At 41.3% G+C, this 15,130-nt stretch overlaps 1 protein-coding gene across 11 annotated transcripts in view; it reads right to left on the minus strand.

Annotated features, from left to right (window-relative positions):
• RPS6KA5 (ribosomal protein S6 kinase A5) overlaps positions 1-15,130 on the minus strand; it is a 181,127-nt gene that overhangs the window by 39,792 nt on the left and 126,205 nt on the right. For 10 of the 11 annotated variants that reach the window (XR_009606532.3, XM_060620543.3, XM_060620544.3 and 7 more), the window contains 2 exons: positions 13,953-14,036; positions 11,896-11,999 (listed from right to left, as the gene is read on the minus strand). Coding sequence is in view for 9 of the 11 variants with exons in the window: in XM_060620543.3 (XP_060476526.2) it covers positions 11,896-11,999; positions 13,953-14,036 (188 nt within the window). In the remaining 2 variants the exon portion in view is untranslated. Of the gene's footprint in view, positions 1-10,966; positions 11,061-11,895; positions 12,000-13,952; positions 14,037-15,130 lie in introns of those variants that run through there. The other variant, XM_060620551.3, reaches the window with a different exon arrangement.

The following is a 15,130-nucleotide window of genomic DNA, read 5'->3' on the forward strand; positions in this document are numbered from 1 at the left end:
ACTGGGTGGTAATGAGAGGTGGTGATAAGTACCTCCACAGAGCCTCGCCGGGAACAACCCAAGGCCAGGTCTCAGGGGGAGCACTGACAGACTACAGTAACCATTCTAATAGCGCCTCTGGCGGGTCCTTCCCACAGTTGGAAGGATTCTTCCTATGTTCTGTTCAGGGCTCTAAGCCCTCCAGTGCCCTAGAGAGTGAGTGCTTCAGAGGACGAGTTCATGATACAGCAGGATTCAACTCTATCCCCACACATCATGCAAGGGCAGCAGGAGTAAGCCGAGCTGAAGGACGATAAGGCAGCTAAGACAGAAAGCTGAGGGCAGGGTCATGTCCATCCCGTTCCTCTCCCAGCTGCAGCCTCCCAGCACTGGACTCTGCCCTCCAGCTGCTGCAATTGTGTCACGGAGAAGAACATGTAGATGAATCGCTATTGTGACACACGTCATCGGATTGGGGGGGGGGGGTGGGAACTAGTCAAAACCACCTCAAGAAACACAGATGCTGCTACTGGGTACAAAAATACAGAAAATGAGGAAGAGAAGAAAAAAATGAGCAGCACACTGGGAATCAAGAAGCCTTTATAAAATATCCTGATAAAGGATTTTATCATGAAAATGTGAGAGAGACACGGAAGCCATGGGGGAAAAAAATGATCTCTTAAAACAGGGAAAGAAATGATAATGCTTGCCAAAGTTATTCTATGTGTAACTCTAAAAGCAAGACATTCGTAAACAGAACATTTAAAAAAATACAAATGAACTAATTCAAGGTGTTACTGACTAATCAGCATGCATAAAAGAATACAAGAAAACTACTATCTTAATTTTGTTTTAGAAGACTATAATAAGGCCACACAAAATCAACGTAATTCCCTAAAGACAGACACTCTTTCGGAGGACAAATAAGAAATTAATCACCTAAGGCAGAGGTCAGCAAACATTTTGTAAGGGCCCATGGCACGCAGACTTCTAAGATGGTCTCCAATGACCGTGGTCTCCTTATATTCACGGCAATCTCCTCGGGTCATCCCCTCCCTTCAGATGTGTGCGGGACCTGGTAACTTGCTTACAAACAATACTATCAGTAAAGGTGACAGGATACTGCTTTCATGATTAGGTTACAAAACAGTCCAGCCACCTGGGAGACGCTTCCCGTTCCTTCCCGGTTTGCATGCTTTGAGGAAGCAAACGGCCAAGTTAGATAGGCCCAGGTGGCAAGGAACTGAGGGTGGTCTTTGGCCCACAGCCAGCCAGGACCGGAGGCCCTCAATCCAACAACCGCGAGGAACTCAATCCTGCTGACAAGCACACGTGCTTGGAAGCAGATCGTCTCCCAGGTGGGCCTGGAGACAACGACAGCCCAGCACTTTGCAGCCTGCGAGTGACCTGGAAGTGGAGGGTCTGGCTGAGCTGTGCCCAGATTCCTCATCCCCAGGAACTCTGAGAGAGTTAATGTATGTTGTTCTAAGCCACTGAGTTTTCAGGCAGTTTCTCACTGGGCAATGGATGACAGATAACCAGTGAAAGGCCAGACAATAAATACTTCAGGCTTTGTAAGCTACATAGTCTCTGGGCCAAATATTCATCTCTGCTGCAGTGGCCCCCAAAGCAGCCAGAGGGGATACCCCAATGAAGGAACCCAGCTGGGTTCTAATAAAATGTTACTAATGGACAGTGAAACTCAAAATTTCATAGAATATTCACGTGGCACAAAATATCGTTCATCTTTTGACTTTTTCAACCATTTAAGAATGCGAAAACCAGCTCCCAGGCCACAAGAGAACGGGCAGCAGGATGGATTTGGCCTGTGGGTTGTAGTTTGCTAACCGCCTGACCTAAAAGGTACAGCAAGAGCTCTGTTGAGTATTATTTTGATAACACTTAGACCTGAATTTATAGAACACTATGCTATATACAACAAAACACACTAATAAAGCCAAATAAAACAGATAATGAAATGCCAAATAAACATCTCATGGCAAATATTTTCTACATTTCAGAGTCAGAGAAATTGAGGCAAGGAAACGCCCCTGTCAGAGATGACGGAAGAAGTGCAAACAGAACCTGTATGTCCTGATTCTCAGGTGAGGACACAGGACTCAACCACCATGGGTAACACAGCCCCAGTCAAGTAAAGGAGGAGGCGCAGACAGAACCGCTGGAGATACTGTGATCGGGTGGACCCCTCCCCACAGAGCCCAGGAGAAGTTCTACACAGAAGGGGAATAAAGGCTAGTGGGAGACACACATGGAAAGCACACGCCACATACATGAACTAAAAATAAGACACGGACTCAGAAAAGCTAATGAAAGGTTTATCCTAGATAAAACTATCTTCACTTCCCTAAAGCGACGTCGGGAAGAAACAACAGAACTACTCTATGTTCTTTAAATTTTTTTGAAGCTTATTTATTTATTTTTGAGAGAGACAGAGACAGTGCAAGTGGGGAAGGGGCAGAGAGAGAGAATCCCAAGCAGGCTCCGTGTTGCCAGCTCAGAGCCTGATGCAGGGCTTGAACCCACAAAACAGCAAGATCGTGACCTGCGCTGAAACCAAGAGTCAGAAGCCTAACCTACTAAGCCACCCAGGTGCCCCAACTAGTCTATGTTCTTTAGAGGACAGAACCAGGATTGATGGGCAGAGGTTAGAGGAAGCTTATTGCAACTTACGTTAAGGGGGCAGGATTTTATACAAAGTTGTTCATTAGTGGAAGGGGCTTTCTTGAAAATACCTTATACAACTGTGCTCACCGCTCATGGATGGCACTCAGACAGAAGGCAGAGGACTACAGGACCCTGTTGAAGGGACTCTTACATCAGGGAGAAACTTTTCCTATCATTCTTCTTCTTCTTTTTTAAAAATCTATTTATTTGGGGGGGCGGGGTACAGGCATGAGCAAGTGCACGCAGGGGAGGGGGCAGAAAGAGAGGGAGAGACTCTCAAGTAGGCTGCACGCTGTCACTGCAGAGCCCAACACAGGGCATGATCCCACACACCGTGAGATCATGACCTTGAGCCGACATCAAGAGTTGGACACTGAACCAAGTTGAATCACCCAGGCGACCCCTCTCATTCTTATTACATTTTGAAATTTGACATACCAGAAAAACATGCCTGCTCTCATTTTAGGCTATGTCTAGACAACAAGAGCAGGTAGATAACTTGGATAAGATGTTCTTTTGAAGCACCTCAAGTCAAAGCTCTAGAAAGTATACGGCATTCAGGGAAGATCACAAAAACTAAGGAATGGAAGGGTTCAATGATGAAGAAAGTCCTTGGCTAATTAATACAGGGGACAAGACAATGATATATTTATCTGAATGGTACATTTTTTTCCACTTTTTAAATTTATGTGTTTTTTTTTTAATTGAAGTCAAGTTGACACCAAATGTTATGTTAGTTTCAGGTGTCCAGCATAGTGACAAGACTATATGTTATTCTCTGCTCACCACAAGTATAGCTACCTACATACACTATTACACTATCACTAAAACTACAACACTATTACACTACCATTTACTTATTCCCTATGCGGTGTTTTTTTATCCCTGGGACTTATTCTTTCCATACTCGAAGTCTATTATCTCCTCCCCCCTTCACCCATTTTGCACCCCCACCCCCACCCCGCCACTTATCTCCTCCCCTCTGGCAACCATCAGTTTGTTTTCTGTATTTATGGGTCTGTTTCTGCATTTTTTGTTTGCTAGTTTGTTTGGCTTTTTAGATTCCACGTATAAACGGAATTATATGGTATTTGTCTTTCTTTGACTTACTTCACATAACATAATACTCTCTAGGTCCATCCATGTTGTTGCAAATGGCAAAAATATCATTCTCTTTTACAGCTGAGTAATATCCCATTGTATATATACTGAATGGTGCATATTTTTAAAAGAACATACTATGAAAGACTTTATAGCAGGAAGACAATCAGAATGATTACTTTGAAAGGAAAAGATAGTTTAGGATAACTGAATGATGACACAGTTTATAAATTTCAGTAACAACAGCAAAAACCCCCAAACCACGAAATCACGGGTCAACACTAAGCTTTAAAAAAAATTATTAATAACATGACCAAATCGATAATTGATTAAAGGGAAAGAATGTTATCTAAGTTCTTGAAAAATATTTTCTAGTTTTAAGAATTTAGACACTCTGATTCAGGCCCTTTCTCTTTCTAAAACCAGAATGTCAAATGATTGACCTAAAGGCAATAAAATCAATTTAAATTTGAGTATCACATGGCTCATAACATTCCTGCCATCATAAGCAGCAATATACCTCTCTGCAGGCAGACCTGTGGAGGAAAGGAAAACTGGAAAAAGGAGACTGCTTGTGGATGTGGAATCATAAAGTGGGGAATCAGAGGAGATACTATTTAACATCATCATTAAGTCTAGCTTTGCACCTGTCACCATGACAGGTATGACTTTGCAAAGGAACCCAAATTCTCAAGACCATGACCAAGGTTTCCTATAATCCTGAAGCATTTTCAGACTGTCAAAAGGCCCATTTAAAATAAGCAAAGTAGTATTTAAAAATTTTAATAACAGGCATGACTTTAACTATGATTATAACAAGAAATATTACTGATCACTTCACTTCAGTATTAAACAAATTGGAACAGTGAGAAATAATTTCCTTCCTAATCTGTCCTGTAATAAGCATATTAAGAAAAATTTAAGTTTTATTAAAATAACGGTGATGTACAATAAGCTTCTGACATAAAAAGTGTGCCCTTTGGTAAGTTCTGATATATGTATACACCTGTGAAATCATTGCCACAAAGTAAGTGACATAGATAGCCAATCACCCTCCAAAGTTTCCTGGTGTCCCTTTGTCATATCTACTGCCCTTCCCCAATCAACTGGCCCTCAATGAATTCCCACATTTGAGCCAGTTTATATCCCCCAGAACCTCTTGAATGAAGGGAAAGATGAGTCACCTTAAGGAAGGACCCTGAAAATTTATACTGTTACTCTTTCTCCCAGCCTTCTCCAAAGGGGCCCACAGCTTTTTAATGGAGGAACTGTACATTGGTGAGAAGGAAATAACCAGACTTCTGGGGCCTACTGGACTCTGGCTCTGAACTGGCACTAATTCCAGGAGATCCCTGTGCCCACCAGTCAGAGTAGGGGCTTATGCGGTCGTGAGTTCAAGCCCCGTATTGGGCTCCGTAGTGGCATAAAGCCTAGTTGAAAAAAAAAAGTTCCCACCAAGCAAATTAAAACAAACAAACAAAAAACTTATGGGGTGCCTGGGTGGTTCAGTTGTTTTGAGCATCCAACTCTTGATTTTGGCTCGGGTCATTACCCCAGGATCGTGGGATTGGGCCCCCCATCGGACTCCATGCTCATTATAGAGCCTACTTAAGACTCTCTCTCTCCCTCTGCCCCTCCCCACCATTCATGCACGTGAGTGCATTCTCTCTCTACGATAAAACGAGAAAAAAAAAAAAGAGTAGGGACTTATGGAGATCAGGTGACCAATGGAGTTCCAGCTCCATCTCACGATGGCTTCAGTGGGTCCCGGACACCATCCTGTGGTTATTTTCTCAGTTCCAGAATGCATATTTGGAAGAGACATATTTAGCAGCTGGCACAATCCCGTATTAGTTCCCTGACCTGTGGAGTGAAGGCAATTATAGTGGGAAAGGCAAAATGGAAGCCATTAGAACTGGCTCTACCTAGAAAAATGGCAAAACCAAAAGCAATATCACATTTCTAGGGGACTGCAGAAATTAGTGCCACCATCAGAGACTTGAAAGACGTAGGAGTGGTGATTCCCACCCATCTCCTCACCGATTTGGCCTGTACAGAAGACAGATGGATCTTGGAGATGACACTGGAGTATCGTAAATTTAACCAGGTGGTGACTTCAACTGCAGTGCTGTACCCGAATGTGGTTGCATTGCTTGAGCAAATTAACACACAGCTGGTATGCAGCTACTGATCTGGCATATGTCCTTTCCCCACCACTGTCCATAAGGCCCAACAAAAGGAGTTTCTTTCAGCTGGCAAGGCCAGCAATGTACCCTCACTGTCCTACCTCAGGGGTATATCAACTCTCCAGCCTGATGTCATAATTTAGTTCATAAGACTCTTGATTGCCTTTCTCTTCTATAAGATACACACTGATCTGTTACATTGATGACCTTATGCTCACTGAACCTGGTGAGCAAGAAGTAGCCACTACTCTAGACTGATTGGCAAGAGAGTGGAAAATAAATCTAACTAAAATTCAGAGGCCTTCTACTTTAGTGATTTCTAGGGGTCTAGTGGTGTGGAGCTTATCAGATACCATTCCCAAGGTGAAGGAGAAGTTGTTGCATCTAACCCATCCTACAACCAAAGAAGATGCACAATCCCTAGTGGGCCTCTTTGGATTTTGGAGGCAACATATTCCTCATTTGGGAGTATGGCTCCCGCTTGTTTACCAAATGACCTGAAAAGCTGCTGTTGAGGGGGGCCCAGAACAAGAGACAGCTCTGCAACAGGTCCAGGCTGCTGTTCAAGCTGCTTTGCCACTTGGGCCATATGCTCCAGCAGATTCAGTAGTCCTTGATGTGTCAGTGGTAGATACAGATGCGTTCGGAGCCTCTGGCCCCTATCAGTGAATTGCAGCACAAAGTCTTAGGATTTAGGAGCAAAACCCTGCCATCTTCTGCAGAAAACTACTCCCGTTTTGAGAAACAGCTCTTGGTCTGCTACTGGGCCTTAACAGAGACTGAACACTTAACTATGGCCCTCCAAGTTCCACTGAGACCTGAAATGCCCATCACTAATCGGGTGTTATCTGATCCATCAAGCCATAAAGTTGGGTGTGCGCTGCAGCCCTCCATCATCAAATGGAAGCAGTATGCACCAGATGGGGCCTGAGCAGGCCGAGAAGGCACAGGGAGTGACATGAAAAAGTGGCCCAAATGCCCACAGTCCCCACTCCTGCTACGATGCCTTCTTCCTCTCAGCCTGCATCTCTGGCCTCATGGGTTGTTCCCTATGACAGCTGACAGAGGAAGAGAAGACTCGAGGTCTCATTTACAGACTGTTCTGCATGACATGAAGGCACCGCCTGAGAGGGCCGGCTGCAGTGCTACACACCCCCGAAGGACATGCCATGCTGAAGGGAGATCCTCCCAGTAGGAAGAGCACGGGCAGTGTACCCGGATGTTCATTTTGTGAAATGGCTGGACATCCAACTTTATATTGATTGATGGGCAGCGGCCAATGGTTTGGCTGGATGGTCAGGGACTTGGAAGAAACAAGATTGGAATACTGAGGACAAGGAAGTCTGGTTGACCAAGATATCCAGGGAAGAGGCATGTGGATAGACCTCTCTGAATGGGGAGGAAAAAATGTGACGATATCTGTGTCCTGTGGGAATGCTCACCAGAGGGTAGCCTCAGCAGGGAGGATTTTAATAATGAAGTGGATAGGATGATCTGTTGTGTAGATAGCAGTCAGTCTCTTTCTCCAGTCAACCCTGTCATCATGGGGTGGGCCATGAACAAAGTGGCCATGGTGGTAGGGAAGGTTATATGTGGGCCCAGCAATGTGGACTTCTACTCACCAAGGCTGACCCGGCTACGGCTACTGCTGAGTGCCCAATCTGCACCAACACTGATTGTCCAAGATGGCACCAATTCCCAGGGTGCTCAGCCAGTCACATGGTGGCAGGTTGATTACATGGGACTACTTCCATTACGGAAGGGGCAATGTTTCATTCTAAATAGAACAGACACTCTGGATATGGATTTGCTTTTCCCGATGAGCTGCTTCTGCCAAAACTACCATCTGTGAACTCACAAAATGCCTTATGCGCTGTCATGGTATTCTACACAGTGTTGCTTCTAATCAAGTAACTCACCGCACAGCAAAAGAAGTGCAGCAGTGGGCCCATGCTCATGGAATTCACTGGTCTTACCAAGTTCTCCACTATCTTGGAGCAGATGGCTTGACAGGACAGTTAATGGCCTTTTGAAGACACAGTTACCGTGTGAGCTAGGTGGCAATATGTTGCAGGAATCTGGCAAGGTTCTCCAGAAGACTGTCAATGCTCTGAATCAACATCCAATATATTGTGCCTTTTATCCCATACCAGGATTCATGGGTCCAAAAATGATGGGGTAGAACTGGGAATGGCACCCCTCACTATTCCCCCCCAAGTGATTCACTAGCCAAGTGTGTGCTTCCTGTTCCCATGACTTTATGCTCTGCTAGTCGAGAGGTCTTAGTTCTAGGAAAAGGAATGCTTCCACCAAGAGACACATAATGATTCCACTGAGCTGGAAATTCAGACAGCCACCCAGCCACTTTGGGCTCCTAAAGCCTCTGAAGCAATCGGAGGGAGTTCTGTGCTGGCTGTGGTGAATGATCCTTGCTACCAAGGAGGAAACTGTGGACTACTACTCCCCAGGGAAAGTAAGGAAGAGTGTCTGAAATACAGGAGATCTCCTAGGGTATCTGTTAGTATTACCACGCTCTGTGATTAAGGTCAACCGAAAGCTACAATAACCCAATCTAGGTAGAACTACTAAAAGCCCAGATTCTTCAGGAAGGACTGTTTGGATCACCTCAGAAGGTGCTGAAGGCAAAGGGAATACAGAGTGGGTAGTAGAAGCAGGTAGTTATAAATACCAGCTATGACTCCATAACCAGTTATAGAAATGAGGACTGTAATTATTGTATTTCCTCATTTAGTTATGAATATATCTGTGTGGTTGTATGTGTGCATAAATAACGTAAATGTATATATTTGTTACAGATATGTCTTTGTTTTCTTCCCTTTCTTATTCCTTTATCATGTAAGATAAGATGTACTGACTTTATATCATGGTATTTAAGTATTGTTAATTTTTTTCACAGTACGTAAGTTATGGGATTTCAAGAAGGGAGAATATCACTTAGGGGTTGTATGTAAGGGGTTAGTGGGTTTTGGTTGTATGAGGGATAACTGTATCACGTTAGGTGGAATTAGAACCGTGTTATTGCCTTTATGGAGACGAAGGACAGTTTGAGGAGATGTGCATGGCTGCCAAACTGACGAGAGGGGGACATGTGATGGTTAATCTGAAGTGTCATTTGACCGGGCTACAGGTTGCCCAAATTAAACTTTCTGCGCATGTCTGTGAGGGTGTTTCTCAATGAGATCATCAGCATCTGAGCTGGGGGACTCCAGTAAAGCAGAATCCTCTCCTCAGTGTGGATGGGCAGCAATGAATCCCTTAAAGGTCTGAGTAGAAACAAAAAGCAGAGGAAGGGAGGATTCAGTCCCCCTTCTGCCTGCCCGCTTGACACCGGTCACTGGTCTTCTGCCACTGGACTGGGTTTTACACCATGGATTCCTGTCGTTCTCAGGCCTGGCTCTCCTGGGTCTCCGGCTTGCAGATGGCAGATCATGGGACTCCTCAGCCTCTATAATCTTGCGAGCCGATTCCACATAATACGTCTCCTTTTATACATACCTGCGTGCATGTGTGTGCACGCGCGCGCGCGCACACACACACACACACACGCACACACACACACACACACACACACACACACCCTATTGGTTTTGTTCCTCTGGAGAACCCTGATACAGTCTCGCTCTTTATTTGTAGCCATTCTAGTGACTATACAGTGGTATCTCACTGTGGTTTAGTTTGCATTTCCCTAAAGACTAATGATGTTGGGGACGCCTGGGTGGCTTGGTCGGGTAAGCGTCTGACTTCGGCTCAGGTCATGATCTCACAGTCCGTGAGCTCGAGCCCCGCATCGGGCTCTGTGCTGACAGCTCAGAGCCTGGAGCCTGTTTCAGATTCTGTGTCTCCCTCTCTCTCTCTGCCCCTCCCCTGTTCATGCTCTGTCTCTCTCGGTCTCAAAAATAAATAAATAAATTAAAAAAAAAAAAAAAAAAAGACTAATGATGTTGGTCATCTTTTCACGTGCTTAGTTACCACTCATAGATCTTCTCTGGTGAACTGTTAAACTCTTTTGCCCATTTTTCAAAACAGGTTTTTTTTTTCCCCCTTGAGTTTTGAGAGTTATTTATGTATTCTGGAAGCCAGTCCTTTATCATATCCAGGATTTGTAATTTTCTCCCAGTCTGGGGTTTGTCTTTCCATTCTCTTAGTTTCTTTTGAAAAGCTCATGCACGCATGTACTTAATTTTGAGGAAGCCCTATTTATCAGTGTTTTCTTTGATTGATTGCACTTTTGGTGTCCTAAGAAATCTTTGCCTAACCCAAAATCACAAAGATTTTCATTTGTTTTCTTCCAGAAATTTTGTAGTTTTAGGTTTTACGTTTAGGTCCGTGATCTATTTTTAGTGAATTTTTCTATACAGTGAAAAGTATTTATTCAAGTTCATTTTTCCCCATATGATAGCCAATCGTTCTAGCATCTGTTGAAGAGACTTTTTTCCACTAAACTGACGTTGTGCCTTTGTTACAAAAAAAAAAAAAAAAATCAGTTGCCTATATTTCTGTGATTCCATGTCTCGGCTTTGTATTTTACTGATGATTTGTCTATCTTAATATGAACACCACAGTGTCTTAATTACTGTAGCCTGTAAACCTTGAAATCAACTCTGGTCTACTTTTTCAAAGGTGATGTGGCTATTCTAGGTCCTCCACATATCTCTATGCATTTTAGGTTGTCAATTTCTGTAAGAAAAAAAAAAAAAAAGCTTGCTGGGATTGGGATTGTGTTGAATCTACAGATCAATTGAGAGAGAGATCACATCTTAACTATACTGAGTAGCTCCCAAACACATGTGTGTTTATCCATACTTCGCTGAATACTTTTGGGGTACCTTCTGCAAATCTCTGGACTTCTCTCTGGACTCTGCCCTGCAAACTCTAGCTGCCTGGTCTTCCTGGACTCTCACTTCCATCTCCTCAACTCTGCCTGGGTTTCCCCTCCCTGTGCTGCAGCCTAGATACTCTCTCAAGGCAGTAAGCTGGGCAATCATAGCGCTCACCTCGTTTATTTTCCGTCACTGTGTTCACTGTCCTTCATTGCTAGATGTTCAATGTCTTCAATATTGCTGTTGCATACATTTTGCCCATTTTAAAAACTGTTTCAGGCAGGAAAGTAAATCCGGGTCCCTGTTATTCCATCTTGGTAAGGAGTGGAAGTCTCAATTTTTAATTTTTAATGTCAAATCTGTTCTCAAAGTTATAAAATTCAAGTAAAAACAGGACAAAAACATAACTAGTAATTAGTATAAAGTTTTATCACTGTTCGTTTATTTGTTCATTAACTCATTTCATTCCAAAAATATTTATTGAATTCTGCATAGTAAGCACTGTGCTAGCACGTGAGCATACAACGCTGAAGATCAAAGCCAGACATGCCCCTTGCTCTCACAGAGCTTACAATCTAGTGGGACAGACAGACATTAATCAAATAACTATGAACAAAAATGTAACACTGCAATTGCGATAACTGCTATGACGGAAAAGAATAGAATAATGCTATGATAACCTATAAGAGGGTGGTTTTATGGTATTTGTTTCTACTGAGAGTATGTAGCCAGGAGTTGAAGAGATCACTACTGTTTCTTTATTTGCAAAGAAATTACATTCAGTATACAGTGGGAAAAAAGTACCCAACAAATACAGTTCTCAATATATGATGTACTAGGTTAAGACAATATGCTAAGTGCTTTGGAGCACACAAAAATTTTGACACTATCCTTATGAGACTTAAGATCTAACTGGGCACATAAAATATAGAGAAATATAAAGGCTATGTATCTACATTCTATGTGAATATAAATGAAAATTTACCACGAACGTTATTTTGTCTATCTTCATTAAAAACATTATCTTTTCTATCAGCCTATAATTGCAGAAATTTGGTTAAGGTCCTTTGATAAAACAATATATTTATTTTATTAAGTCTTACCTAGATATCTCAGCTTGGGAATTCTTCTCTCCATCAACAGTGAAAGGAGACGCTCCAGTTAGTAACTCATACATTAGAACACCTAAACTCCACCAGTCAACTGCCTATAAAACAACAATGTCATTTTATAGAATATGAATATATATTTCATAAGAAAAGATGAACAAAATAAAGCTATATATTTGGAAAATATTTTAACCAAAAGGCTTTGTATATAACTTTCCGTGTAAGGAGTATGAAATTAAGCACTTGCACGAAAGACACTTAGAGAACAAATATCGAGGTATCCTCACAAAAGAATGTAAACATAGTAAAGTCAATCAAGGGGCTAAAAGTGTTTTCATTATTTCCTAAATCATTAAGTAATAGTTTCAGTTTAGTTAATTTTTTAAAAATTTCTATTTATTTTTTAACTTTTTTTTAAAGTTTATTTATTTTGAGAGAGAGAGAGCGAGTGAGTGGAACAGAGCAGGGAGACAGGGAAACAGAGAATCCCAAGCAGGCTCTGCACTGTCAATACAGAGCCCGATGCAGGTCTCGAACCTGTGAATGGTGAGATGATGACCTGAGCTGAAGTCAAACATGTTAAGTGAGCTACCCAGGCACCCTAATTTAAAAAAATTGTAAATTTAAAATAAATTTTAAAAATTGTAAGTAAAATCTTTACACTTATGATGGAGGGGAAAAGGGAGCATTCAGCATTATTTATTTGTTTTTGAGAGAGAGAGAGAGGGCACATGAGTGAGCTAGGGGCAGAGAGAGAGAGAGAGAGAGAGAGAATCCCAAAAGGTGAAGAGAGAGAGGGAGACGGAGAGCGGAGTCCAGAGTGGTGCTCAGGCTCACCCAATGCGGGGCTCGATCTCACGAACCAAACCATGAGACCATGACCTGAGACAAAGTCAGATGCTTAACCGACTGAGCCACCCAGGAGCCCCATTCAGCATTTTTATTGATTATTCTGCTCCAATAAGTATCATGAAATTCCTTGACCTTAAAGGGCAAAAACGAAAATGGTTGTTTTCATAACCACATAAATCAATTCCTCTTATAGAAACATTCACATACATCTTCATTTGTGTGAGCCATCCTTTTTTTTGGGAAGCATGAAGACACTTAATACAAAATAAAAGGAGATCTAAAAAAAAAAAAAAAAAGCAATCTAAATTGGAAACCAATTTATAAATGTAGTTACCTGAATTGAGAGCATACCAAATTATATATAATTTAGGAATTTTGATATATCGCAAATTAGTTCTTTTATAATTAGGCAAATCAAGATTTCAGTAATTTCTTGAATACACAAGCTTATACCAATGAGATATTAACTGGATGCTAAAATTTTTAACTCTGCGTCCCAACTTCAGGACAAAGGTTTCAGAGATATGATGCAAAATTTATGAACTTAGAGCTATTTTAAAGAAAATACATAACCATGACATATGAAACATGATCAGGCAGACTGCAATCATAAAAGGAACAGTGTGGAGGCAGGTACGTTGATAAGCACTTTGCATATATTGTCACACTTAATTTAACTCAAAGTTGTCAAGCTGTTCCATGAATGGGAAAGAGTATTTATTGACTAGCTCTATTCTGGACCTCAGGTCTGTAGGAATTCTAGGAAGTTCTAAAAGGTTTTCTTTCCTAAAAATTGGTTACTTAGGATGGGACTAAACAAATCTGTACCCTTTAATACAGGAAAAAATAGATTTTATAACAAAACTACTCAGAATGCTTCTTCTACAATCTTCATTTTGCACATACAAAGGCAAGTGAGGTTTTTAGAGGGCTTAAGGAAAACAGACTATCTTGAATCCTTGACTGTCTCCAAGGATTGTTAGTATGCTTATTTCTACTGAAGAGATAATCAACAAAGTCTTTTTCCTCTAAAACACTAGATACCATAATGTGTTCATGTATACAAAGCAAAGGAGAGAAAACAATGAACGTAAGACAACACTAGAAAGAGGGCTCTGTTGAAGAGACTGTACTCAAGTTATTAACTAGGATTCTTACTGTACATTTTATAGAGATATATAAAGAAGTACAGAACATACCTTGTCATGTCCTGAATCTCCCCCTCTGACAATGTCTGGTGCCATGTATTCAATAGTTCCACAAAAGGAATATGCTCTTTCACCCTTAAACAATCAAACAAACAAAAAGGCATTTGATTTCAAACTAGTCTGACAAGTGACAAAAAAGGAAAGTTAATACTACATGTTACTGGTCAAGATAAACCACAGTAGCAAAGTAGTGGTAGAATCTGCTTGACAGACTCTCCCCCGCTTCTCACCAGGACAGATCATCACCTGTATAGTCAGTCCTGGGTGAATGTCCTGTTGAAAGACTTTGATGCCTGAAATCTACCATCATCCATCCATCCACCCACCCACCCACCCATCCAGCCGCCCATCCATCCATTCATCTATCTGTTCTTCTTTGCTGTATGTATGTATATTTCAATTAGTGGTTTCTTGTACGATTGTCTTTGTAAAACTTCAAATAGTCCTAGTAGGGTACCAAGAACTGTCTAATACTTTACTACTTTATTTCCAGATCAGCAACATTGAGAAAACACTGGGAAACCTTAAGGGGGAAAAAAAAAAAAAAAAAAAAAAAGACAGAGACCAAATGCTAAGAAGGGAATAGGGAGCCCAGAGATGAAAAATGATGAAAAAAATTCTTCCTACCTTATTTTTTCTAGGTTTGGCATTGCCAATCATATGCTCAGTAATGATGAGTGGAAGTGTTTTTATAAAAAGACTGTCCTTAAAGACAGTTATTTCTCTTTTGTAGGACTTTAAAAAGGTCTAGATTTGAAAACTAAATTTTTTAATGGATCAACTGTGTCATATGACTCATCCCAATGAAACAGAAGAGAGGAAATATCTAAATTATTATACAGATATATAAAATAAAAAAAAGGACTCCTCTTTAATGGGACACAATTTGTATGGCTGTACCTGAAACATTTTAAGGCACTTTGGTGCCATTAAAATATTTTAAAAAACTAAAGGAAGCTTTTCAATTTGCACTTTATTCTTCCTCTATCAGTAAGATTTTGAGATATAGGCATTCTTCTTATTTGCCAATTTCAAATGTAAAGAACATTACTCTAGCAATGTTACAGAATCAGCAGAAGTTCTCTATTTGTGTAAAGTTAAGCTCAAAGACAATACATGTAATGAATTGATATAAACACTTTGGTAACATAGATTAAAACTACTTAATT

The sequence above is a fragment of the Panthera onca genome, chromosome B3, assembly GCF_046562875.1.
Source record: "Panthera onca isolate mPanOnc1 chromosome B3, mPanOnc1 haplotype 2, whole genome shotgun sequence".
Taxonomy (NCBI): Eukaryota; Metazoa; Chordata; class Mammalia; order Carnivora; family Felidae; genus Panthera; species Panthera onca.